General features: G+C 51.1%; 2 protein-coding genes across 4 annotated transcripts in view; one reads left to right on the top strand and one right to left on the bottom strand.

Annotated features, from left to right (window-relative positions):
- Positions 1-63: 63 nt before the first annotated feature.
- ACAA1 (acetyl-CoA acyltransferase 1) lies at positions 64-24,287 on the top strand. Its single transcript, XM_019984817.2, has 12 exons — positions 64-331; positions 532-625; positions 1,602-1,659; positions 18,353-18,432; positions 18,734-18,776; positions 20,443-20,541; positions 21,354-21,434; positions 22,642-22,832; positions 22,963-23,142; positions 23,433-23,488; positions 23,597-23,742; positions 23,986-24,287. Exons 1-12 carry the CDS (start codon positions 161-163, stop codon positions 24,059-24,061), a joined length of 1,275 nt encoding a protein of 424 aa, XP_019840376.1. The 5' UTR covers positions 64-160; the 3' UTR covers positions 24,062-24,287.
- A 209-nt stretch (positions 24,288-24,496) lies between these two features.
- DLEC1 (DLEC1 cilia and flagella associated protein) overlaps positions 24,497-26,466 on the bottom strand; it is a 90,510-nt gene continuing 88,540 nt past the window's right edge. The window contains exons 34-37 of one of the 3 annotated variants that reach the window (XM_019984818.2): positions 25,922-26,083; positions 25,106-25,259; positions 24,754-24,877; positions 24,497-24,668 (exon numbers count right to left, since the gene is read on the bottom strand). In XM_019984818.2, coding sequence (XP_019840377.2) covers positions 24,542-24,668; positions 24,754-24,877; positions 25,106-25,259; positions 25,922-26,083 — 567 coding nt within the window. In that variant the 3' untranslated portion in view covers positions 24,497-24,541. Of the gene's footprint in view, positions 24,669-24,753; positions 24,878-25,105; positions 25,260-25,883; positions 26,084-26,466 lie in introns of those variants that run through there. The other 2 variants (XR_011562919.1, XM_070776052.1) reach the window with 2 other exon arrangements.

The following is a 26,466-nucleotide window of genomic DNA, read 5'->3' as shown; positions in this document are numbered from 1 at the left end:
GGACTTTTAGAGGGAAAGGCCAGTCAGACCAGTAGGTCTGTGGGTGGGACTTAGATATCCGTGGGTCAGAAGTAAGGTCCCGCGCCTGCGTGAGCCACGGTCTGTTGGTTGCTGCCCTCTCTTCCTGGCTGGTTGAGAGTTTACCCCGCCGAGCTGCGCAATGCGGAGGCTGCAGGTGGTGCTGGGTCACCTGAAGGGCCGGCCCGCTTCGGACCCGGAGCCGCAGGCCACCCCGTGTTGGAGCGGCGCGCGGCGGGCGTCCGCAGAGGATGTCGTGGTGGTGCACGGGCGGCGCACGGCCATTGGCCGGTCGGGCCGCGGCGGCTTCAAGGTGAGGCACCTGGGCTCGAGAGCCAGGTGTGAGATGGAGGCCCGGGGTGGGCTGGGGTCTGGCTCCTCCGTTCGTTTCCTTTCGGCGTCGGTGGTGGCTTTGCGCTCGAGCTGTGACCGCTCTGCCCCTTTGGGGGAGGGCGAGGCTTTGGTAGCTGGGGTCCCGACTCGGGATCCTAGCGGTCGCTCTTTCGGCTGTAGGACACCACCCCCGACGAGCTTCTCTCCGCCGTCATGACCGCGGTTCTCCAGGACGTCAAGCTGAGCCCGGCCCAGCTGGGAGATATCTGCGTGGGTGAGTGCACTACCCTGGCCCTGCGCTCGATCCTCGCCTTCCCATCCCGTCAAAGCGCTCCTCAAACACCTCCCTCCATTCAGGCGCTTTCCAGGCGTCTTCAGTGAGGGGAACGGCGACGGACTGCACGCAGATAAGTGTAATGGTCTCTTTAGGGCTACAGACTCCACCACCCCTCCCACCCCTGCTTCCAGGCACTTTTTGTGCCGGCTCCAAGCACATTCTTCATATTAAGTACGATAGGAAGTAGGAATCGCAAGGGACAAACATTTTCACGCCAGAGTTTTGGTGCCAGGGTTTGAGAACACCCTAAGGGACAGGAGACTGGGTTTCTCTACCCATCCTGATGTACTGTCTATGCCAGGGTAGAACAGAGAGAGCATCGAAAAACCATCAAAGTCCAGCTTTGCAGTTAATAATTGAGAAACTGCCTGGGGGATTTGCAGCAGAGCTTGGACTTGAATCTAGGGCCTCTTGACCTTTAGTATAATCTTTTCCCCCACCTCTGCTTCCCACCTTAGCCTGGAACCTAACATTATATGGTAAGAGTCTCATCACAGAGGTGCTACCCCTAGGTGGGGGATCACTGTTCAACCCCTGGAGTGTGAGTAGGTGGAGGACACTCAAGGAGGTGTGCATTTTCAGAAACACTTTCCTAACTGACAGGACTGCCTCCTCCGACTTCAAGCTTTGCACTACATTCTTCTTTCCGTGTTACCTTTAAAGGCAGGCGACCTGCCCAGAGTGTGCTGATTTGGAAAAGCAGGGTGCTTGGGCAGGGCACCGGGGGCCTCTCAGGGACTGGATCTAGTGTCTGACCAGCACACGCTGCTGTGTAGCTGGCTCACGCCGCTCCAGACCTTGACGTTCCAGTGGTTCTGAAGGAGGATTTGGAATGCCCCCGCTCTGGTCGTCACAGCCGTGCCTTAGTGCCCAGAGCACCACCTGGCACTGACTGGAGGTTTGCTGTCCACAGGAAACGTGCTTCAGCCTGGGGCCGGAGCGACCATGGCCCGAATTGCCCAGTTTCTGAGGTAAACTTTTCTGGTTCTTGCTCTGGGTTGACTATTCAGACTTGCTTGGGCTCCGGCCCCAGAGAACTCAGCCTGCTGGTGGGAGAAGATCAGGGTCTGGTGGACTCCAGACCCGAACACAGCCAGGGTGCTCAGCACCCTGTTTTTCTGGATGCCACCTTTCCCCCACTTTGAAAGGAGAGTGTGTTTACTAGTGCGGAGCCAGGACAAACAGCCTTTGGGCCTGGAGCAGAAAGTTCACTGTGGCCCAGTCTTTCTTAAGTTGAAGTCAACTTGTTGCTTTGGCTTTTGTAAGTGTGAACTTTGCCTGGATATTTACAGGTAAATATCCAGGTTGGCACACTGAAGAGAGCTTTTTAAATGCTAGTTGGGCAAGCTGGCGCCTCCAAAGCAGAGCTCATCCACAGAAACTTAGGAATGGGCCAGAACCCAGGGGTCGCCCAGAAGGTACCCTGGTGAATCGCCCTTTACCTCTTGTCCTAAGATAGGGGAGGAGCTTTAAATTATTTTCATGTGTAGATTTAAGAACCGCTTAGGTCTATAATCCCAGTTGCATGGATAAGCAACAATAGGAACATGAACTAGTGAAGGAACAGGAAAATGACAAAGGATGTGGAGACTAGGAGACATTCAGAGTGCTTAGCCTAGACTTCAAAAGATTCCTCGATCTGCCTCCAGATTTGCCTTCCAGTCTTATCTACCTGCCGCTGCTGCTTTAAGCCACCCTGTCTGCCATGCAGTACTGTCCCTGCCGCCCTTCTCCTCGCTAGTTAAACTCTGCCCAAACAGTGTCACCGTTTTCACCAGACTTCCCTGAGCACCCAAGGCTTAGCAAGAGGGCTTCTTTTCCAGTCGCTGGCTACGCGCTTCCTTTTGATGTGCTTTGCTGTCTTGCTCTGTTGCTGTAGATGTGGCTAGTTAATTCACTTTCTGTGTGTGGTTGGGCGTCCTCTCGGGCGCTGTATTATAAGCATGTCAGCATCCCTCACACTGAGTCAGTGTTTACTGATCACTGGGTGGATTGGGTGAAGGGGCAGTACCTAAGCAGTAGGGTGTTAGGGGACCTGGGAAGGGTAAACAGGCTACAGGTGCCTAGGACATTCTCTACCCAAGAAGGTCTCAGCAAAGCCTGGCCTGGCCTCTAGTCGAGAGGTTCCCAACTCTGGTCACATGCTAGAATCAGCAGGTTTCACCCCGAGGTTCTGAGTCCATGGGTCTCGGGATTTGCGCAGGACTTTGTACCCATTCCCAGCTCAGATTACATTGGCAGAGGTGGCTCCACCAGCTTCTAGGGCTGAAACCCGTGTGAAAGCCTGGGGGAACCCACCCGAAGGAGGGATGTTAGAATACCTAGTACATGTCAGGGTTCTTTGTCCAGCTGGGAACAGGCTTTCCATAGAGAATGGTGGGAGCATACAGGCTGAGAGTAGGGATGGTTTCTGGCCTCATATTTTAGACATTCTTTTTTTTTTAAATTGAAGCATAGTTGATTTACAATGTTGTACTTCTACTGTATAGCGAAATGATTCAGGTACACATATGTTTATATACATTCTTTTTAAAAAAATATCCTTCTCCGTTACGGTTCATCACGGGATAGTGACTGTAGTTCCCAGTGCTGCACAGGAGGACCTTGTTGTTTATCCACCTTTATGTAATCGTTTGGGTCTGTCAGCCCCGAACTCCCATGCCATCCTTGCCCTAATCACTGCCGCCACCACAAGTCTGTTCTCTGGGCGTCCATTTCTGTTTTGAAGATAAGCTCATTTGTGTCATATCTTAGATTCCACGTGGAAGCGATATCATGTATGTGGCCTTCTTTGTCTGACTGACTTCCCTCAGTGTGACAGTCTCTCTTCAGGTCCATCCGTGTTGCTGCATGTGGCGTTATTCCATTCTTTTTATGACTGAGTAATATTCCACTGTATACACCTATCGCATTTTCTTTATCCAGTCCTCTGCTGATGGACGTTTGCGTTGCTCCCATGTCTTGGCTCTTGTAAATGGTGCTGCAGTGAACACTGGGATGCATGTATCTTTTTGAATTATAGTTTTGAATGGATGTGGGCCCAGGAGTTGGATCGCCCAATCACACGGCAAGGCTAATTTTAGCTTTTTGAGTGCCCTCCATACTGTTTGCCCTGGTGGCTGCTCCAATTTACATTCCCACAAGCAATGTAGGAGGGTTCTGTTCTCTGCACGCCCTAGCCAGGATTTGTTATTTGTAGACTCTTAAATTTTAATTTTTTGTTTTATATTGGAGTACAGTTGATTTACAATGTTGTGCTCGTTTCAGGTGTACAGCAAAGTTATGCAGTTATACATATAAATATATTCATTCTTTTCCCATATAGGTTATTACAGATTATTGAGTCAAGTTCCCTGTGCTATATAGTAGGTCCTTGATGATGTATCTATTTTATATATAGTAGTGTGTATATGTTAATCCCAAACCCCTAATTTATCCCTCCCCCCACCTTTCCCCTTTGGTAGCCATAAAGTTGTTTTCCAAGTGTGTTTCTATTTTGTAAGTAGGTTCATTTGTATCATTTTTTAGGTCCCGCGTACAAGTGATGTCATGTATTTGTCCTTCTCTGTCTGACTTAGTGTGATCATCTCTAGGTCTGCCCATGCTGCTGCAAATGGGGTTATTTTTTCTTTTTCGTGGCTGAACAGTATTGCATCGTATATACGTACCACCTCTTCACTCACTCCTCTGATGATGGACATTTTGGCAGCCTCCGTGTCTTGGCTAAATGTAAACAGTGCTGCAGTCAAGGTTGGAGTACATGTATCTTTTTGAGTTATGGCTTTCTCCAAATATATGCCCAGGAGTGGGATTGCCAGATCATTGTTAGCTTTATAAAGACACCACTATACTGTTTTCCATGGTGGTTGCACCAGTTTACATTCCCATCAGCAGTGCAGGAGGGTTTGCTTTGCTCCATGCCCTCTCCAGCATTTACTGTGTAGACTTTTTGATGATGGCCATTGTGACCAGTGTGAAATGATGCCTCATTGTAGTTTTGATTTACATTACTCTATAATAAGTAGTGAGGTTGAGCTGCCTTTCATGTGCCTCTTGGCTATCTGTATGTCTTCTCTGGAGAAATATTTATTTAGATCTTTTGCCCATTTTTTGATTAGGTTTGTTTTTTTTTTTTAATATTGAACTGCATGGAGCTGTTTTTGTATTTTGAAGATAAATTTCTTATTGGTCACTTTGCAAATATTTTCAGCCATTCTGTGGGTTGTCTTTCATTTTGTTTATGGTTTCCTTTGCTGTGCAAAAGCTTTTTAAGTTTAATTTGGTCTCTTTCTTTTTTTTTTTTTTTTCTATTTTTACTACTCTGGGAAGTGAATCAAAGAAAGATATTGCTGCGATCTGTGTCAGAGAGTGTTCTGGCTATATTTTCCTCTAAGAGTTCTGTAGCATCTGGCCAATTAGGTCTTTATCCCATTTGTATTTATTTTTGTGTATGGTGTTAAAGGGAGTTCTAATTTCATTTTTTATTAATACATGGAGCTGTTCAGTTTTCCAAGAACCATGTGTTGAAGAGTGTCTTTTCTCCATTCTGTGTCCTTGCCTCCTTTGTCATAGATGAGGTGACCATAGGTGCGTGGGCTTATCTCTGGGTTTTCTATCCTGTGCCATTGATGTGTATTTCTGTTTTTGTGCCAGTACCAGAACTGTTTTGATTAATATAGTTTAGTAGTATAGTCTGAAGAATCCCCCAGCTCCATTTCTCTGTTTTTTAAAAACACCATTTGTAGCGGTGCTCCACTGCACGCTTGTGTGTGTGGCTGCACTGGGTCTTGGCTGTGGCCTGTGGGGTCTTCAGTTGCCGCACGTGACCTCTCAGTCACGGCAGGTGGAATCTAGTTCCCTGGCCAGGAATCGCACCGAGGACCCCTGCACTGGGCCCAGGTTCGTTTCTCTTCCTCAAGATTGCTTTGGCTATTCAGGATCTTTTGTATTTTCATACAAATCGTCATTTTTTTTTTCCTAATTTGTGAAAAATGCCATTGGTAATTTGACAGAGATTGCATTGAATATGTAGATTGCTTTGGGTAGTATAGTCATTTTGATAATATTGAGTTTTCTAATCCAAAAACATAGTATATCTCTCTTCTGTCTGTGCTATCTTTAATTTCTTTCATCAGCATCTCATAGTTTTGTAAGTACAGTATAGGTCTTTTGCCTTCTTTGGTAATTTTAATCCTAGGTATTTTATTCTTTTTGATGTGATGGTATATGGGATTATTTCCTTAATTTCTCTTTCTGATTTTTCATTGTTAGTGTATAGGAATGCAAGAGATTTCTGTGTATTAATTATGTATCCTGCATAATTACTGATTCATTGATGAGCTCTAGTAGTTTTCCGGTAGAGTATTCAGGATTTTCTGTGTATAGTATCAAGTCATCTGCAAACAGTGATAGTTTTACTTCTTCTTTTCCAACTTGGATTCTTTTATTTCTTTTTCTTCTGTGATTATGTGGCTAGAACTTCCAAAACTATGTTGAATAAAAGTGGCAAGAGTGAGCTACTTATTTTGTTCCTGATCTTAGAGAAAATTCATTCAGTTTTTCACTGTTGAGAATGATGTTAGCTGTGGGTTTGTCGTATATGGCCTTTATTATGTTGAAGTAGGTTCCCCCAAGCCTACTTTTTGGAGAGTTATTATCATAAATGGATGTTAAATTTTCTCAAAAGCTTTTTTTGGATCTATCAAGATGATCATAATGGTTTTTATTCTTTAGATTGTTAATGTGGTGTATCACATTGATTTGCATGTATTGAAGAATCCTTTGCATCCCTAGGATAAATTCCATTTGATCATGAATTATGATCCTTTTAATGTGTTGGTGGATTCGGTTTGCTAGTATTTTGTTGAGGATTTTTTTGTTGAGGATTTTGTGTTCATCAGTGATGTTAGCGTGTAATTTTCTTTCCTTTTTTCTTTAAATAGTCTCTCTCTCCAGTTTATTCTTTTTAAAAAAATTTATTTATTATTGGACTTACCTGCTGGTCCAGTGGTTAAGAATCTGCCACCAGTGTAGGGGACACAGGTTCAATCCCTGATTCGGGAGGATTCCATATGCTGCGGAGGAACTAAGCTGAATGCTGCAAGTGCTGAGCCCACGTGTCTAGAGCCAGTGCTCTGCAACAAGAGAAGCCATGGCAGTGAGAAGCCTGCGTGCTGCAGCCAGAAAAAGCCCCCGCGCAGCAACAGAGACCCAGCACAGCCAAAAATAAATTAATTAAGAAATTTAAAGATAAATAATTCATTTTTAAAGAATTTTAGTTTTGGCTGCGCTGTGCCTTCATTGCTGCGTGCAGGATTGTCCGTGGTTGTAGTGAGCAGGAGCTGCTCTTCATCACGGTGCGTGGGCTTCTCACTGTGGTGGCTTCAGTGGTTGTGACTTGGAGATTCCAGAGAGAGGGCTCAGTAGGTGTGGCCCACGGGCTTAGTTGCCCCACTGCATGCAGAATCTTCCCGAACCAGGGATTGAGCCCGTGTCCCCTGCATTGGCAGGTGGATTGATTTTTAACCACTGGACCACCAGGGAATTCCTGTAATTTTCTTTTTTTTTGTTGGTATTTGTCTGGTTTTAGTATCAGGGTGATGGTGGTCTCATAGAATAAACTTGGGAGTGTTCCTTCCTCTGTAGTTTTTTGTAAGAGTTTCAGAAGGATAGGTGCTAGCTCTTAATGTTTGATAGAATTCACCTGTGAAGAATTCACTTCTGTTTGTTGGAAGTTTTTAAATCACAGTTTCAATTTCAGTACTTGTAATTGGTCTGTTTGAATTTCTCATTTCTCCCTGGTTCAACTGGAAGGTAGTACCTTTCTAAGAATTTGTCCATTTCTTCTAGGTTGTCCATTTTATTGGTATATAATTGCTTGTAGTAGTCTCTTATGATCTTTTGTATTTCTTTGACATCAGTTGTAACTTTTTTCATTTCTCATTTTATTGATTTGAGCCCGCTCCCTTTTTTTCTGATGAGTCTAGCTAAAGATTTATCAATTTTGTCAATTTTGTTTATCTTTAAAGAACCAGCTGCTACTCTCATTGATCTTTCGTATTGTTTTCTTTGTCTCTATTTCTCCTCTGATGTTTATGATTTCTTTCCTTCTACTAAGTTTGTGTTTTATTTGCTTTTCTTTCTCTGGGTGCTTTAGGCATAAGGTTAGGTTGTTTATCGGGGATTTTTCTTGTTTTCTGAGATAATCACTGTAAAGTTTCCTCTTTTGAGTGCCTTTGCTGCACTGCATGGGTTTTGGATTGCTGTTTTGTCCTTTGTTTCTAGGTACTTTTTAAATTTGCTCCTTGATCTCCTTAGTTATCTGTTGGTTGTTTAGTAACATGTTGTTTAGCCTGCATGTGTTTGTGTTTTTCACAGTTTTTCCCTGTAATTGATTTCTAATATCATAGCCTTGTGGCTGGAAAAGATGCTTGATATGTTTTCAGTTTTCTTAAATTTACCAAGGCGTGATTCGTGGCCCCAGATGTGATCTGCCTTAGAGAAGGTTCCATGTGCACTGGAGAATAAAGTATATTCTGCTGTTTTTGGATGGAATGCTCTATAAATATCAATTAAGTCCATCTGGTTTAATATGTTTCCTTACTGATTTTCTATCGGGGTCGTCTGTCCCATTGGTGTAAGTGGGTGTTAAAGTCCCCTACTATTATTGTATTACTGTCGATTTCCCTTTTTTCCTTAAAATTAAACTTTTTATTTTGAGACAGTATATTTAGATAATCACATGCAGTTTTAAGAAAGAATACAGAGACCCTCGCGTACTTTTTCCCCAGTTTCACCCAGAGGGAACATCTTGAAAAACTATTGTACAATTTCCCAACCATGATATTGACATTGATACCATCAAATTACAGAACATTTCCACTACCACAAGGCCTGTCTTATAGCCACACCCACTTTCCTTCTCACTCCTCTGCTCCCTTATCCCTGGCAACCACTAATCTCTATTTCTGTAATTTTATTTCAAGAAAGGTATATAAAGGGAACCACACCGATTGTAACCTTTTGGAATTGGCTTTTTTCACTCAGAATAATTCTTTGTAGATTTCATTCAGATTGTTGTGTCAGCAGCCTATTCCTTTTCATTGCTGAGTAATATTCCATGGTACACAGGTAGGGCCCACCCTCCCCAGGGCTGCTGGACCGGGTACAGAGGTTAAGAGGGAACCTGGCCTCATCTTGAGGGCCTACTGTGAGCTAGTCTGTGTTCAGCACACAGCTGGAGCTTTTCAGAGGCGGTATTGATGCATTTCCTATCTCTGTGCCTCCTACAGCCCTTCTTGGAAGTAGAACATGTGAAATGCCATAGTTGTAGAATTTGGAGCAAAATGAATTTTGTGAACGCTCTTCTAATTGCAAACAGACATCTTTGACACAATCTGGGAAACTTGAACATGGACTAAATATTAGATTATTTAAGGGTTATTGTTATTTTTTGTTAGGTGTGACACTGGCATGCCAGTTATATAAAAACAATGTCGTTTGTTGGCTTGGCAGGTTGAACGGGTTACTAGTGAGAGGACACTGCATCTGGGATTTGCTTTAAGCACTCCAGCCTTGGGAAAGATGTGGGAGGGGGAGAAAGGAAGCACTGTTAACCAGTGTTGACAATAGAGGAAGCTGGGTGATTCGTATGTGGGAGTTCATTATAGTATTCTCTCTACCTCTGCGTGCGTCAGGACATTTCGTAAAAAAAGGCCTTTGAGTGTGCAGGGTTACTGAACCCACATTCCACAACTGGAGAAAGGTGATCTTGTCTTATCGCAGTGTCTGGTCTGTGGCTCCCATTGGTTTGTTTGAAGCCATTATTTAGCAGTCGTATGCCAGGAGACTCCTGGCTGGAACCAGTGTTGTGGAATCTCTAGCAGTGAATTGTATCAGCCTTGGTCATCCAGTCCCAGTGCTCTCTGATTTGCACGTAGGATTCTGTTCTTGCGGTGTCACCAATCTCTGCGGAAGAACTGTTTGCGGCTTCATGTAAGAATTATTGCCCAATCTGGGGTCAGTCCTGATTCCATCCCACATTCACTGGCTGTGTGACTTGCAGCAAGTCCCTTTGCCTCTCTGGGCCTCAGCTGCGTGGCTGTAAAATGGAGAACCTGGCTGTGATGTCCTGAGGGTCGAGAGTGGAAGGGCACCCTCCATATCCTGTCTGGCCTTGGGGTGGGCCATATGGGGAGGAGGGTGAGGGTGGAAGTGCTTTGGCCGACTTGACCTACCGTAGCAGTTTCTGTTTCCTGAAAGCCTGCAGATGAGGCTCAGAGAGGTTAAGTGACTTGGCCAGGGCTTCACAGTAGTGGCACTGATGGAGGTGAGGTTCGAACCTGAGACTCTCTGGTACGGTGCCTATACCACGGTGCCTCTCACAAGCGGGTCAAGAGGACCCTCAGGAATCATAGGGAGGATTTGTCCTCCGGTGAGAGGTGGTAAGCTCTGTGCCAGTGTGCAGTCTGGTGATGGACTGTCCACAGGGTCGGGTCCGGCTGAGGCTGCCCAGCCCCTGGCAGGCCCCTCCCACCTCCCACAGCGGCCGTGACCGAGGTGAGCATGTTTTCATGCTCAGTTTTCACTTTTATGGCTGTTAGCATTTGCTTTAAACATTGACGTCTTCCTGTGTTGAGTGCATACATATTTACATTGTCGTTATGTCTTCTTGGATTGATCCCTCGATTATTATATACTGTCTTTCCTTGTCTCTTGTAACAGTCTTCTCTTAAAAATCTAGTTTATCTGATATGAGTATTGCTACTCCAGCTTTCTTTTGATTTCCATTTGCATGGAATATCTTTTTCCACTCCCTCACTTTCAGGCTGTATGTGTCCCTAGGTCTGAAATGGGTCTCTTATAGATAGCATGTATGTGGGTCTCGTTTTTGTATCCATTCAGCCAGTCTGTGTCTTTTGGTTGGAGCATTTGAATCATTTACATTTGAGGTGATTATCCATATGTGTGTTCCTATTGCCGTTTTCTTTTTTAAATATTTTTTATTTATTTTTGGCTATATTAGGTCTTTGTCTTGGCACATGGCATCTTCATTGTCACACGAGGGCTTCTCTCTGGTTGTGGTGCATGGGCTCAGTTGCCCTGTGGGATCCTAGTTCCCTGATCAGGGATCACACCCCATCCCCTGCATTGGAAGGTGAATTCTCAAGCCCTGGACCACCAGGGAAGTTCCACGCCCCCGACCTTACTGCCGTTTTTGTAATTGTTTTGGATTTGTTTTTGTTGGTCTTCCTTTCTTCTGTTCTCTTCTCTGGTGGGTGGATGACTATCTTTGGTGTTGTGTTTGCGTTGCTTTTTCTGTGTGTGAATCTGTTGTAGTTTTGGTTTGCAGTTCCCATGAGGCTTCGATACAGCAGTGATCTGTATATGTACAAGGTTAAGTTGCTGGTTCTTAATTTCAAATGTAGTTCCTATTTCCTTCAGTTGTACTCTCTTCTTCTCGTGATTGCTGATTTTTTTAAAACTTATTTATTCGGCAGTGTCGGTCCCTGTTGTGGCAGTGGGATTTTTTGTCGTGGTGCTCAGGCTCCATAGCTGGGGTGCGTGGGCCTAGTCACGCCATGGCATGTGGACCACAGATCGAACTCACATCCCCTGCACTGCAAGGCGGACCTCCAGCCACTGGACCGTCATGGGTGCTGGTTTTGCCGTCCTATTTGTGTGTGGATGATTTCCTGTTTCTTTGTTTGCTTTTATTGGAGAGCTTTCCCATTTTTTTATTTTCTTGTTAGGGAATTAGCTGGTTTTGTGGTGCTGACTTCTCTTAGCTTTTGCTTGTCTGTAAGGCTTTTGATTTCTCCGTTGGATCTGAATGAAAACCTTGCTGGGTGTTCTTGGTTGTGGGTTTTTCCTTTTCATCACTTTAAATATATTGCTGTCTTCTGATCTGCATTGTTGCTGCTGATAACCTTACGGGGATTCCTTGTATGTTATTTGTTGCTCTTTTATTTTTTGCTGTGTTGGGTGCTGAGTCTTCCTTGATGCGTGTGGGCTTTCTCTGTCCTCAGCAAGTGGGGCTGCTCTCCAGTTGCACGCGCAGGCGTCTCTCGCTGTGGAGCACGGCTCAGGCTCCGGGCTTCAGTAGTTGTGGCACACAGCTCTAGTTGCTCCGCAGCATGTGAGATCTTCCCAGACCAGGGATGGGAACCCGTGTCCCCTGCATTGGCAGGCGGACTCCCAATCACTGGCCCCCCAGGAAGCCCAGGCAGCCTGTCTTCTGATGGCTGGGTGGGGCTGTGTTCCTGCAGAGTTGGTTGCTGGGCCTGAGGCTTTCCAGCAGTGGAGCCTGCAGGTTGTTGGCTGGGCCCTGGTCTTGGTGCCAAAATGGGGGCCTCCAGGAGAGCTCACACCAATCATATTCCCTGGAGGTTCCACTGTCGTTGTGCTTGTCCTGAACCTCAGCCAGTGAGCTGCAGCCACCCTTTGCCTCCCCAGGAGACCCTCTAAGATCACTAGGTGGGCCTCGCCCAGGTTCCTGTAAAGGTGCTGCTTTAAGCTGGGCCCAGTGCACATGAAACTGGCTGTGTGCCCTCAGAGAGGGGGTCTCTGTTCCCCCAGCCCTGTGGAGCTCCTGCCCTCAAGCCCTGCTGGCCTTCAAGGCTGGGGGTTCTTCCTTCTAAGGCCAGCCCCACAGACTGTCTTGGAGGGCTCTTTTTATGTGGGAACATCCTGTGTAGTCTGCGTGTGTTTAATATTTGTTGGTGCGAGAACTCTCTTTATAGTATGTCTGCCACCTCTTTCCTCAGTGTGTGCTGGTGCTGTCCCCTCTGACAGGGGGTGTGACTGATGCAGTGAGCAGAGCCTGTGCTGGGTATTGATCAGGGCCTCCTCTCTGCTCTGTGGTTGCACCGGCCTGTCAGGGCGCGGTCTGCTCCCCAGGTGTTGGAGTAGAGGCCCTCAGATCCCTTCCTTAACTGTGTGTGTGATATGCGGTATGAGGCAGCGGGGTTGGAGCACCCCCCTCAGAGAGAAACCACTGGGTATCCCGTTCCGGAGCTGTTCACCGTGGGTGTGCTCTGCTGTCACCTTTCACCCGTGCGCGAGCTCTCAGATGACGCCATTGGCACGTCTCTCAGGCCCATCGTAAGTGTGGGAATGCCACAGTTGGCCCTGGTGTCTCTCCAGTGTTGTTTTCACCAGGCCACCAGCATCCATCCACTGAAGTCAGGGCCCAGGTTGCAGTAATTATGGATCTGGACTGCCTGGGGGTGCTATGGAGCAGCTCAGACTCTGCCCTGGCCCCACCTCAGCGTGTGCATGTCCACAAAGTTCTCAGCTGCAAAAGCTAGACCTGTCTGGGCTGCAGGAGATGTTCTGCAGGCACTGAGTTCACAAAGCCCATTGTTGTTCAGTCTCTCAGTCGTGTCCAGCTCTGCGACCCCATGGACTGCACCACACCAGGCTTTCCTGTCCTCCGCTATCTCCCGGAGTTTGCTCAAACTCATGTCCATTGACTTGGTGATGCCATCTCATCCTCTGTCATCCCCTTCTCCTCCTGCCTTCAATCTTTCCCAGCATCACGGTCTTTTCCAATGAGTCTGCTCTTCCCATCAGGTGGCCAAAGTATTGGAGCTTCATCTTCAGCATCAGTCCTTCTAATGAATATTCAGGGTTGATTTCCTGTAGGATTGACTGGTTTAATCTCCTTGTTGTCCAAGAGACTCTCTCAAGAGTCATCTCCAGTACCACAGTTTACAAGCATCAATTCTTTGGTCCCCAGCCTTCTTTATAGTCCAGTTCTCACATCTGTACATGACTACTGGGAAAACTATAGCTTTGATTATACGGATCTTTGTCAACAGAGTGATGTCTCTGCTTTTTAATATGTTGTCTAGGCTTTGCTTCCAAGGAACAACAGGTGTCTTAATTTCACGGCTGCCGTCACTGTCTGTAGTGATATCGGAGCCCAAGAAAATAAAGTCTGTCACTGTTTCCATTTTTTCCCCTATTTGCCATGAAGTGATGGGTTTGAATGCCATGATCTTATTTTTTTAAATGTTGAGTTTTAGGCCAGCTTTTTCACTGTCCTCTTTCACCTTCATCACGAGGCTCTTTAGTTCCTCTTTGCTTTCTGCAATAAGGGTGGTGTCGTCTGTGTATCTGAAGTTATTGATATTTCTCCCGGCAGTCTTGATTCCAGCTTGAGCTTCGTCTAGCCTGGCATTTCACATGATGTATTCTGCATATAAGTTAAATAATCCCATCGTGGAGTGTAAATCTGCTGTTCATGCCGCTGGGAGGAGAGATTGCAGCTCTTCTTCCTTAGTTGCACAGCCTCTGAGGCTCAGCTGCGGTTTCAGCCCCACCTCTGCATGTGGGTCACCCTCTGGTCCCTGCTCCCAAGTCTGCCCCAGAGCACGTGAGCCCACTCCGGCAGGGAGGGGCCTGAGAGCCTGTCCTGGCTGGAGCCCTTCCAGGTGTCTAGGAAGGTAGGGTCGCCACTTGGGAGAAAGGCTCAATGGTGGCCCCACCCTTTGCACATCACTCAGCAGTGGGGCTTCGCTTGTATAGTGATCCCGGCTTCCTCCGTGAGCGTTCTCAGTTGCAGAGCTCCTCACTCCCACCACCTCAGGCTGTCTCATGGCAGCCAACGGCAGTCCTCTCCCTAGGTCTGCTTTCCACACCCAGCCCGTGTGCACCAGTGGACACGTGTCTCAGGCTGGGGCGCAGAGGGCTGGGTCAGACCATCTGTGCAGGTCTCTCCGTCCTGCCTGCCGGTTGCTGTGTTCTCCTCCGAGTTTCCGAAGATCCCCTTCTGCCCAGCTGATCTCCCTGCCATTGAGGGGGCTTCCCCACATGCAGGAACCTTCTCTTCTTCAGCTTCACCCTCAGGGGTGTAGGTTCCATCCCACTTCCTCTTCCTTTTCCCTTCTTTCTTTTTTCCTACCTGGGTATGTGGTGGATCTATCTTGCCTCTCATCCACGTGTCTTTTTGAATTCGAGTTTTGTCTGGATGTGCACCAAGGAGCGGGATTCTTGGATCAGATGGCAACTCTATTTTTAGCTTTTTGAGGCACGTCCATACTGTTTTCCATAGTAGCTACACCAGCTTACATTCCCACCAACATTGTAGGAGGGTTCCTTTTCTGTCCACCCTCTGTGGTATTTATTTGTAGACTTTTAAACGATGGCCATTCTGACTGGTGTGAAGTGATACCTCGTTATACTTCTGACTTGCATTTCTCTAATAATTAGCGATGCGGAGCCTCTTTTCCTGGGCCTGTTAGGCCTCTGTCATACTGTAGACATTTCTTTTGCACTGGTTCTCTGTCCTGGCCACAGGCGTATTCTCTGTTCTTTAGGGCAGCAGTCTCCAATCCTTTCGGCACCAGGGATCAGTTTTGTGGAGGCCAGTTTTTCCACGAACTGGTGTATGGGGGGATGGTTTCAGGATCATTCAAGCACATTAAATTTACAGTACACACTATTTCTATTATCATTACACTGTGATGTATAATGAGACCATTATACAACTCACCATAATGCAGAGTCAATGGGAGCCCTGAGCGTGTTTTCTTACAGCTAGACAGTCCCATCTGGGGGTGGTGTGAAAAGCGTGTGTTGCTTCTGTCCGGTCTACTCCATAATCTCATGTAGGTTGCTGTCACTGCAGAAAACCCTGCCTCATAAAGATTAGATATTGGAAATGGAAGCAGGTTTTTCAGTGCTTTTGTGGAAATCTCAGGATATTCTGCCTTGATTTGAATCCAGAAAGTGTGGAGATTTGAAATTGTCTGACACATGACTTTTAAGGCCACCATCATTTTCAGTCTAAAGCAGTTGATCCTCTTCTAGCACAGCCAAAGTCAATTTCCCTGGCTTATTCACAAATGGGTTGTGGATCCATTCCTTCCCAGTTCGGGGGTCTTTTGTGGTTGGGAAGTAATGCTCAGACTCTCTTGAAAGCTGAGATAGGTGATCCTGCAACAGCTGGGAGAAGGAAGGTGCTGGCTCAGTCTGTTTCAAAATTTCTGCTAATGGTTGAAAAATCCCAATGTTCACCCATTGCCCACGTAACTCCAGTTTGGCTGTGAATGCAGCCACTTTATCTGCCAACTTGAACACAGTTGTCATTCTACCCTAAAATGACAGATTGAATTCGTTGAGTAGGTTAAGTATGTCACTCAAAGTAGGCAAGTTTTGTGATCCACTCTGCGTCACTGAAATGTGGTGACTTTTCCTAAAAGAAATCTCTGGAGCGGCTCTTGTAACTCTGGCCAGGGATCTTGTGTGTAAGACGCGTGTGCTCCGAGTCCATCTCCTCAGAGAGTTCTGTGCACAGACATGAGTTGTGGCAAGCGCTTTAATGTGGCTGATAACTGTAATCCCGTCTCAGAACACTGCTAAGTTCAGGTGACTTTTTCACATAGCCAGCATTTCCCTATGGAGGATGTGGTGTGTAGACTCACATTCAGAAGCTACCTCTTTGACTTGAGTAGTGAAACCAGAAAGCCATCCAGTCATGGCAGCTGCTCCATTCATGCATGACACAAAAAGACCAGTTCAGTTTTCCTGGTATGTAATCAAAGATTTGAATCGTTCTGCAACTGTAGTGTGGTTGGCAACGAAAGGGCACATAACATATCCGCATACACATCCTCCTAAAAAACAGATTGCACAGACAAGCTCTGTTGCCTTGTGGTCAAAGTCGATAGACTCACCAACCTGGTCTGTGTACCTCGGGGAGTCATTTATCCTCTTTAACAACTGTGTTGGGCTCTCCTGGTGGCTCAGATGGTACAGAATCCACCTGCAATGTGGGAGACCTGGGTTTGATCCCTGGGTTGGGAAGAGTCCCCTGCAGGAGGGCATGGCAACCCACTCTAGTATTCTTGCCTGGAGAATCCCATGGATAGAGGAGCCTGGCGGGCTGCAGTCCGTGGGTTTGCAAAGAGGCAGACACGACTGAGCGACTAAGCACGGCACACAGCACAACATCTGCTGCTATTAATCTTCTCATCAGTTTGTCTAGTTATGGTGCTGTCTGAAAGAGGAACACGTGCCACCATTTAAACTGCAGCCTCTCCTCTAAAAGTTCACAACAGATGTCAGGCAGGATCAACTCTACCAGTAGAGCAGGGCTTCTTAACTTTAGCTGTAAACTTAGCCACTATGAATAATGCTCTCAGTATAGGTCCGTTTGATGAAGTGAGTGGTAGCCTTCAGCAATTGCTTCTGTTCTTCATGTTTTGAGTTTTTTCTTTGTAAAAATGCCAAAGGCTTGCCTGTCTGTCTGTAATGTTGGTTGTGCTGGATCTTTGTTGTTGCACCCAGGCTTTCGCAAGTTGTGGGGAATGGGGTCTACTCTGTCGTGGAACAGGGGCTCCGGGCACATGGGCTTCAGTAGTTGTGGCGCATGGGCTTCACTGCTCTGAGGCATGTGGAATATTGCTGGACCAGGGATCAAACCTGTGTGCCCTGCATTGTCAGGCGGATTCCTACCCACTGTACCACCAGGGGAGTCCCAAGGGCTTGGCTTTTAATGCAGGGTGCTTGGTCTCCATGTGGAAAAGCAGTTTTGAAGGTTTTTTAGCTTTGTTGGATGGCTGGTCACCACAGTTACAAAGCATGCTTGGAAACTGTGAGTCACTTGTTGTAATGAACCCATAATTTAATTAGGGCTCTTGGTATTTTCTTTTAAATGCAGCTTTCGTTTTTGTCGGCAGTCTTAAGCATCTTCTGCTCTCTCATCATTGGGTCTTCTCACCTTTTAAGAAGCTCTCCAGCGACGTTTGCTTTCTACTCATTTTGGCTAGGGTTAGCTTGTGGGCTTATGAAAACTGAGACAGGTGCATAGTGTGGGAAAGAGGCCCAGACGGAAGTGGTCAATAAAATAATGGGCGAGCCACAGGTGGACTGAAGTGTCAGATTCTGACTTAAAGCCTGCCACCAGATATGGCTTAACTGTCGCTTGCCACTCACTAATAGGGCTCTGATATGAATCTGCAGCTGATTTGTTATGGTCCGTGTGTGGTCAGACCTCTCTGCTAATGACAGATGTGTATTTGCAGCCACTCCCCACCCTAACCTCACTGACTCGCTCCACCTCAGATTGTCAGCCATTAGATTCTTAGAAGGCGCGCATAGCCTAGATCCCTTGAATGCTCATGCACAGAAGGGTTTGAGCTCCTATGAGAATCTAAGGCTGCGGCTGATCTGGCAGGAGGCGGAGCTCAGGCAGTAGTGCAGGCGATGGGCATGGCCACCAGCTGCCACCCGCCTCCTGCGGTGCCCAATTCCTAACAGGCCAAGGACCGGTACTCACCCATGGTCTGAGGGCTGGAGACCCTGGCTCTAGAAGAAAGAGGGTTGTCCAGTTTCTCTTTTGAACCTTCAAAGCCAAGACAAGACCCAGCCAGCCTTCTCTTGCCTTTGGGCCGAGCTTGGCCTTGGCTGAGGAGAATCCCTGGATGGAAGGGCATGTGCTTGTGGGGCCTGGGGCGCAAGTGCCTGCAGAGATGGGTTTGCCCAGTGTGAATCGCCTGGAGTGCGGGCAGGGCTGCCTGTTTGTTCCCCTGGTCTTTCTGTCCGGCCTCCCCCCAACTCCCCTACAAAGGGGCAGTCAGGCTGGCCAGGAGCCCGGGCCTGCTTTCCCTGAGCGCTGGGCAGAGAGAGGGGGGCTGACTTTCTTGCTTCCTGTTTCAGTGACATCCCGGAGACTGTGCCTTTGTCAGCTGTCAATAGGCAGTGTTCGTCGGGGCTCCAGGCGGTGGCCAGCATAGCTGGTAAGTTGTGACTGGGTAGGCACCCGTGGCTACGACCTGGCCTTAGTCCTGGCTCCATGGGTTTGGGTCAGCAGAGTCCTTGCCTGCAGGGCAAGTAGTAATTTCTGAGAGGACTGTACCCACAGAAAGCATGGAAGAGAGCCCCCCACTGCAGCCCCCAAGCCTTTTCTGAGCATTCCTGGCTCTCCATCTCGGAGGCTGGGGCTGAGTCCCTCTTAGAGACCAGGTGGGGAAGAGGCTCCCCCGTTCCCAAGACAGATGGACTCTGGGGAAAGATGTTTATAAAATGCTTTTGTTGCAGGTGGCATCAGAAATGGGTCTTATGACATTGGCATGGCTTGTGGGTAAGAATTTCTTTCTGCTGGAGCTTATAAACTAACTTGCAACAATGAAACTAATGTTCTCTCCTGAATTCTCAGAGGCTATGAGTTCATGCTTCTCCCTCCAGCCCTTTCAGGCAGCTGGCTGCCAGTTGGTTCCTACAAATTCTGCTTAGAATCAGCCCCAGCTCTGGCTGTTTGGGAACTGCTCACACCTCTCAACACCAGGGGAAACTGGCTTTGAAGAGCTTTCTTTTCTTGGAAATCTGTCAGGCTGGAGATGTGGGCAAGCATTTTGAGAAGACACAGTACTGGGTTCCCATCTGTGGCAACCCTTGTTGATTCATGATGGTTGCTGAGAATGGAAAAAGCAGTTTTGGTTCCCAAAAGCCCAGGACAGCTGCCTGCTCTAGAACTAGTTTGTTCATTTAACAGGCTGTCTGCCCCCTCGCCCTGTCCAAGGTGGAAACTTCCACTGCCTCCTGGGCTCTGAGGGACACGGTCAGATCTGTGGTGCTTTGGTCCCTGTCAGCTGTGACTCCTTCAGCTGCAGCCCACGGAGCCCCACGTGTACTGGGCGGCACTCCAGGGAGGGGAGGCTGGGGTGGCATCTGGTGCTGGAAGCACAGGCCCCTTCAGGGCTTCGGCAGGCTTGAGGGGCCGGCAGCCCCAGGATACTGACCCGCTCCCTCTGCCTCTCAGTTCCTCTCCAGAGCATTTCTTCATCGGAGCCCTGCTGGGCCATCTTGGAGCTGTGCCAGTTGGCACTGGCTGTACTGCCCGTGTCAGCAAACCTAGAGGCCACATCTCAGGGACTTTGGTGGGGCAAAGGCCACTGACCAGGCTGTCCCCGGGCTTCTCGCTCTCCCACTGGACGATGGATGGGGGTGTGTGTGGACTGAGGAGAAGGTTGGAGCCTTCATGGGTTTGACGGGGAGTTTGAGTCCCCAAGCACGTGAAAGACCAAATTACAGTGTTTGAGGGTTTGGGCCAGGACAGTCCCCCGTGTCACAGGTTGACTGGTCCTCAGACTTTGCTCATGACGAGTGGCTCAGGATATTGTAAGTGGCAATGGGCTCTGGAGCCCGACTACCTAAATTTGGTCCCCACTGACAAGTTAACTCAGCTTCTCTGGGCCTGGCATTGCTCACAGCGCTCTTAATACTTGGGAGGATTTTTCAAATAGTGCTGGGCGCATGAAAACCATGCAAAGTTATATGTTACCACCCTTTGAAGCCTTATATTCTGCCACCTCCTGGAAGCCCTTTGTGACCACACTAACTTGAGATCTCAGCCTTCCCCTCGGCTCCTGGCACCTCCTCGTCCACACAAGTCAGCTTGCTCTTTGACATGCGGCTTTTAGAATATTGGTCTCTTCTCTCTTCTGGATCTGTGGCCCCTGAGGTCAGGGCCTGGGCTCGTTAGACGTGTTTTCCCCACTGTGGCCAACGCTAGGCCGCTTTCCTTGGGAACTGCCACTGGCTGACGGAGCAATTGTCTTAGGGAAGTGAGGAGGCCCTGCCCAGGCACGTGGACTGTGCGGTGGTCTGGGGGTCGGGGTGGAGGCGGGGCTCAGCAGCCCTGCACCCCCAGCTCTGCCTGGCTGGCCCGGGGCTCCCTGGCTATTTCCCAGTGCTTGCCGGCACCCAGCTGTCTGTGGGGAGCCTGCTAATCACCTCCTCCTCCTCAGGGTGGAGTCCATGTCCCTAGCTGACAGAGGGAACCCTGGAAATATTACTTCACGCCTGGTGGAGAAGGAGAAGGCTAGAGACTGCCTGATTCCTATGGGGTGAGTACCTGCCTCAGCTCCCTGCCTGGCCTGGAGCAGGGCTTCAGGAGCTTGGATCCCCTTGTGGCCCCCCAGCCTCTGGCCTGGCTTGCTCTGAAGGGCCTCTGGGGATGGGATTTCCTGAAGCCCCCAGTGCATCTGTGCCCCTGGGTTTCCAAGCATGGCCCAGACTATCACCCCCACTCTAAGGTCCTCAGTCACACAAGGCCTGATGGCAGCTGCACCTCAAAACCTTGGCCTCAAGTTGAGGAATCGGGAGGCATTTGCACACCAGCCATGCCGGTGAGGGCATTGGGCCCTGACAGGGTGGCGTCAGAGGCGCCATAGTTGCAGAGCCGCTGAGCACTGCAGCCAGTGCCACCCCGCGGCCGTGGGCAGGGAGTCCTGGCTCCACAGGACGTGTGAGGGGATGCGCGGCTGCCTCCACAGCTGGGGACCATCTCTGAGGGAAGCCTCTCTGAGGGAAGCCTGGAAAGCCAGAAGCCTGGGCCAGAGGCCCTGCTGTGGCGCTGGCCTGTGGGGGGAGGCTGCAGCTCCGGGGAGCAGAAAGCTGGCTGTGGCCTCCCATGGGGACCTGGGAGTCCTCGTCTCCTCACAGGAAAGCAGTTTCCCTTGAGGTGCAGGAGAAGCTGGCCAGGCCAGTTGGCGCCACACCCAGGCCCTCCTGTGTGCTGGTCTCTGGTATACACGCTTAAAGTCCCAACTACGGTGACTCCTGCCTGTGCGCCTGGTGGCACTGAGACACAGGTCACCCCGCCCCGTCTGCAGCCCCGGGCCCCACACAGACTCAGTGTTCCCCGTCTGTGTTCTAGGATAACCTCAGAGAATGTGGCTGAGCAGTTTGGCATTTCGCGGGAGAAGCAGGATACCTTTGCACTGGCTTCCCAGCAAAAGTGAGTGCTGTCTGGGGTGAGATGCTGAAAGGGCTGGAGAAAGAGCTTTTGAGGCTGTTCTAAGTGGGCTTCCCAGGTGGCGCTAGTGGTAAAGGACCTGCCTGCCAATGTAGGAGACATGAGACACCGGTTCGATCCCTGGGTCAGGAAGATCCCCTGGAGGAGAAAATGGCAACCTTCTCCAGTATTCCTGCTTAGAGAATTCTATGGACAGAGGAGCCCAGCAGGCTACAGTCCGTGCGCTTGCAGAGTCAGACACGACTGAAGCAACTTAGCACACAGGTGGTGTCAGATGGAGCCGCCCTAGGCTACTGCTGGGCAGCAAGTGGTTTCTAAGCCTCCCCCCCAGGCAGGGAGGTGGGCCAGGGATGGCGCCACAGCGCACTTAGCGCTACGTCCCATTATAGTCTTACTGAGTGTCTTTCCGCCTGTACGTGGCTGTAGAGGGAGTGGTCTCCAGCCAGGTGGGCCTCTCTGAGGCAGTGGTTCTTAGCCACTTGGGTTCAAACTCTCACTAGAGAGTCGGGTAAAAGCTGTGGCTTCTTCCCCTGGGAATGCCGCTGGGCCTTTGCATATGATTGCAACAATCACCCTAAAATGCCTTATGCTTTTACACTGTTTAAATTCTAAGGTTCCTCCAGTAGTTTAGTGTATGTCATTTTTATTATTTTTAAAATATTTATTTGGCTGTGCTGGCTTTCAGTTGTGGTGTGTGGGATGTACTGACCAGGGATCGAACCTGGGCCCCCTGCAGTGGGAGCACGGAGTTGTAGCAGCTGGACCACAGGGAAGTCCTATGTCATTATAAATATGTGGAAACAGGAAACAGATGGGATTGGGCTGGTGGGAGGGAACGGAAAGTCCACGGAAGCCAGCACGAATATTCCTGGGACTCCAGCCTCAGGTTGGGTTAATCCCTTTTGGGTGAAGGGCTCAGAGGGGAGCCCCCTGCTCAAACCTCCCCCTTGGAGGATCTGGTAAGGCTGATGGCCAGAAAGGCCTGTGACGCTTGGGCTCCCCCTCGTTGGGTAGTAGGGGGCCACACCAGGCCCTCTCCATGCTCCCCTAGGCAAGTGTGTTCCTGCACTTAGCAGCCTGAGCTTGCACATCTGTCCCAAAGGGCAGCGGGTGGGGGCGTCAGGGAGGGACCCCAGGAAGGAAAGTAACCCCATGTGAGCCTGAGCCTGGCTGTCCACGGTGCTGGCAGGGCAGCCAGAGCCCAGAGACAGGGCTGTTTCCAGGCCGAGATCGTGCCTGTCACCACCACGGTCCGTGACGACAAGGGCACAGAGCAAAGCATCACTGTGGCCCAGGATGAGGGCATCCGCCCCAACACCACCATGGAGGGCCTGGCCAAGCTGAAGCCCGCCTTTAAGGACGGGGGCTCTACCACGGCTGGTAAGACGGGGCTGCTCCACGCTGGGTGTTCTCCTCTGGGTGCTGGAGCCACCAGGCAGGGTGGATGGGGAAGGTGTGGACCACCTCAGCATGGCCCCCAGGCCCCCCTAACCCTGTGCTTTGCCTCCAGGAAACTCTAGCCAGGTGAGTGATGGGGCTGCTGCCATTCTGCTGGCCAGGAGGTCCAAGGCAGAAGAGTTGGGCCTTCCCATCCTTGGGGTCCTGAGGTCCTATGCAGTGGTCGGGGTTCCACCTGACATCATGGGCATTGGCCCCGCCTATGCCATCCCTGTGGCTTTGCAGAAAGCAGGTAAGACGGCTCTTTCACCCCCGAGATTGAGATCCAACTCCTGCTTCTCGTGCTGTTGCTGCCTGAGGCAGGCGGGGGACAGGAGCCTGGTGGTCCTGTGGGTGCTGCAGAGTGAAGGGGGGTGAAGACCAGCACCCCGACCCCCAGCCAGGTTCCACGCACCCATCTTGAAGAAAGGCAGACATAGCAGGCAGCCTACAGGCCATGGATGGGGCAGGGCCCCTGGGGAGACTGAGGATCCCACTAAGGGGGCCGCTGGGTCAGCTCAGGTCTTTCCCCCGGGCCTGCAGGGCTGACCGTGGATGACGTGGACATCTTTGAGATCAACGAGGCCTTTGCTAGTCAGGTGAGCCTTTGTTTTGCAGTGTGGCCTGGGGCCCCCAGTTGGAGCCAGGGGGCGAGGGGCAAAGGGGACCAGAGAGGGGTCCACAGCTGATGCTCCACCTCCCCCCAGGCTGTGTACTGTGTGGAGAAGCTGAAACTCCCCCTTGAGAAGGTGAACCCTCTGGGGGGTGCAGTGGCCTTGGGCCACCCGCTGGGCTGCACGGGGGCTCGACAGGTTATCACGCTGCTCAACGAGCTGAAGCGCCGCGGGAAGAGGTGAGGCTGGCCCCGTGGGGGCATCAGGGGGAGGTGTACGTACCCCCACATGCTCCAAGCTGAGGAGACGGGGGATCCTGGCCTGCAGTAGGCATCTGTCACCCTGTGTGCGCGCCTGGGGGGCAGGCTGGGGCCCACACGCCGAGGTCTGGCGTCCTCTGGGCCCTGGTGCACCCAGCTCAGCCTTCCCAGCGAGAGCTTGGTGGCCGAGCCTCCACCCCACCTGTGTGTCTCCTTCCCCAGGGCCTACGGGGTGGTGTCCATGTGCATCGGGACTGGCATGGGAGCCGCCGCCGTCTTTGAATACCCCGGAAACTGACGGTGGCCAGGGCAGAGGTGCAGCTCCCGCAGCAGTGCCACACCACAGGAGGGATAGCAAGTCAAGACACCCGAGCTGCTGTGAGCACACAAAACACGAACAGATGCCCCAGCACAGGGGCGGGTGCGGAGGCACACCCAGCCCACGAGGCCGCCGTGTGGTCCCTGGGGGCAGACGCTGTGGAGGGGGAGTGCCGCAGACACAGTAAACGCGCGGTCTTACCTCAGTGCCTGTGGTTCTTCCGCAGGGCCAGTTCTCACTAGGCTGGTCCTGCCTCTGCTCCATCTGAACACTAAGTGCCCTGGTCTCCGCCTGGCGGACCCACCCTCGGATGAGCCCTGAGGACAAGGCGCAGGCCTGGAGGGGTCCCTCCATCCCAGGAGCCGTTCAGAGGTCCCCCAGCAGAGGCCCATGCCCAGTAAACCGCTCCAGAGCTCCGGGCCACGTTTATTTCCGGGACTGGGGGCTGAGGGCAGAGCCTCAGAGCTGGTGCTGGGGTGAAGCATGTCTCTCGTCATATGAGCCGCGGCCCCGGAGCCGCAGGGTACACGGCTTCTCCCCGAGCACGCCTTCCACCACCAGCGTGGACTCGTACAGCTCACAGCTCCTGTGGGAAGCCGGGGCTCAAATCAGGAGGGGTACTGGCCCAGGGCTCTGGGGGGCAGCGCCAGCCAGGCTGTGGGGGGCCATACCTGGCGGTGAAGGAAACCTGGAGGGTGACAGAGGTGGGGGGTGCGTTGACTGGTCGTGCTTCCAGCAGCCCACTGCTTGGGGACACCTTGAAGGCCACGGGGTCCCTGTCTGGCTCCTGCTGGCCTGCAGGATGGGGAGGACGCGCAGGCAGCTCCACGCACCACCTACGGCACTGACCCCCACCTCCTGGTGCTTCTGCTGCTGCCCACCACCCCGGGGGGGACCACTTCCGATGGGGGAAGTGGCCGTCAGCGCAGCAACTCCCAGGGGGTCTGGCCTATCAGCACAGGGCCACAGGCCCCTTCCTGGGGGTCTCAGTCTAGCGGAGTTGGGGAGGAGGGTCTAACACACCTGTCAGCACAGCCCAATAGCTTCGGCAGCCACTCAGGTTCATGAGGTAGACCTCCCGGGCCCGGCCCTGGTTCACGAAGCAGGGGCCGAAGTCCACCCAGCTGGTGGAGAGCTGCAGCTCGGGCACGGCCACCACGGCCCGCAGGGGCACCACCTGGGGACAGAGCCGGCCACCTGGGGGAGCAGCAGGGACGCGGGACCCTGCCAGCCCTCCACCCAGCAGCTTCTGAGGAGCCCACAGGCAGCACCGCCGCTGGTGGGAGGAAAGCGGCCAGGAGGCGCTGTCTGCTCCCTCCTCCCCTGATCCAGCGCTGTGGTTTCCACTCCCTGCCCGGGTCACCTCACTGCCTACCCGCCCCCCTTATCCAGCCTTCTGCTCCTCCTGGGCTCTGGGCCCTCTCACCTTTCCCCCTGGCCTCTCCCCTCAGAAGCTTGTGGGGCTGGAGTGTGGAGCTTGTCACAGCCCACAGGACAAGGCCCATGGCTTTCTCACCTGGTGCACACAGTCCCAGACAAGCCCCAGAGGCGTCCCTCAGCTGCTGTCAGCATCGTCAGGCCACTCCCTTGGCCTGGTCCCCCGCTTTCTCCATTAAACAATGTGCAGGCTTCACGTGCCGCCTCTTCCTCCAGGAAGCCTTCCCTGATTTTGCACCCTCCAGCACCCCACCTGGCTCTGAGCTCCCGAGGCCGGTAAGGATGGAGATGACCCCATCTCTCCACGTGCCAGACGATTGGGGTCAGTCCTCCGTTGACTCCACCTGAGCAGAGCTCAGCCCGGTGCCCCTCTTTAACACGTGAGCCAGGCTGGGGACTCACCTGTGAGGTCTGGTTGCTGTATTCCAGCAGCAGGTTCTGTGTGAACACCATCTGCTTCTCTCCACTTGGGCTCTGCTGAATGTCCACTCCGGGCAGCATCTGGTCAGCCGGGAGCTTCTGATAGGACAGCAGCTCCAGGGAGAGCGAGAAGGACACGTTCACCTGAGCAGATTGTGGGCGAGCTGTCACCTCAGGCTGCTGGAGGCGGGCAACAGCTTGCCCACCTGGGGCTCCACCCTTCCCTCCTGCAGGCCCGGCCTGGTCCCCTCTCAGCCTGTGACCCAGAATGGCCTGCAGGCCCTGCTCCATGCCCAGCAGCTGTCAGGAGCTGAGGGGCCAGAGGAATGGAGCTGTCCTCCCCTCGGGTGACCAGGGCTGTGTGCAAGCCCGCAGGCCCAGGGCAAGCCTGTGTCTGTCCTGAGGGCAGTAAGGGGCCCCAGCTGAGTTTCAAGCGTGGGACACGAAGTCAGCTTAGCCTTGCTCAGGGGTCACCCTGGTGGCTGTGGGGAGAGGGCTGAGGTATCACAGGCCTCACGGGAAGGGCC

This window comes from Bos indicus, chromosome 22 (genome assembly GCF_029378745.1).
Source record: "Bos indicus isolate NIAB-ARS_2022 breed Sahiwal x Tharparkar chromosome 22, NIAB-ARS_B.indTharparkar_mat_pri_1.0, whole genome shotgun sequence".
Lineage (NCBI taxonomy): Eukaryota > Metazoa > Chordata > Mammalia > Artiodactyla > Bovidae > Bos > Bos indicus.
Note: the sequence above shows the minus strand (reverse complement) of the source record. Positions and strands in the feature narration are given on the sequence as shown.

Bases quoted from the DNA above. Each gene is read 5' to 3' on its own strand.
- ACAA1 (XM_019984817.2), top strand. From the start codon at position 161: ATGCGGAGGCTGCAGGTGGTGCTGGGTCACCTGAAGGGCCGGCCCGCT. The intron at 1,660-18,352 runs GTAAACTTTTCT...TTCCTGTTTCAG, and splicing joins CGAATTGCCCAGTTTCTGAG to TGACATCCCGGAGACTGTGC. The intron at 22,833-22,962 runs GTAAGACGGGGC...CTTTGCCTCCAG, and splicing joins CGGGGGCTCTACCACGGCTG to GAAACTCTAGCCAGGTGAGT.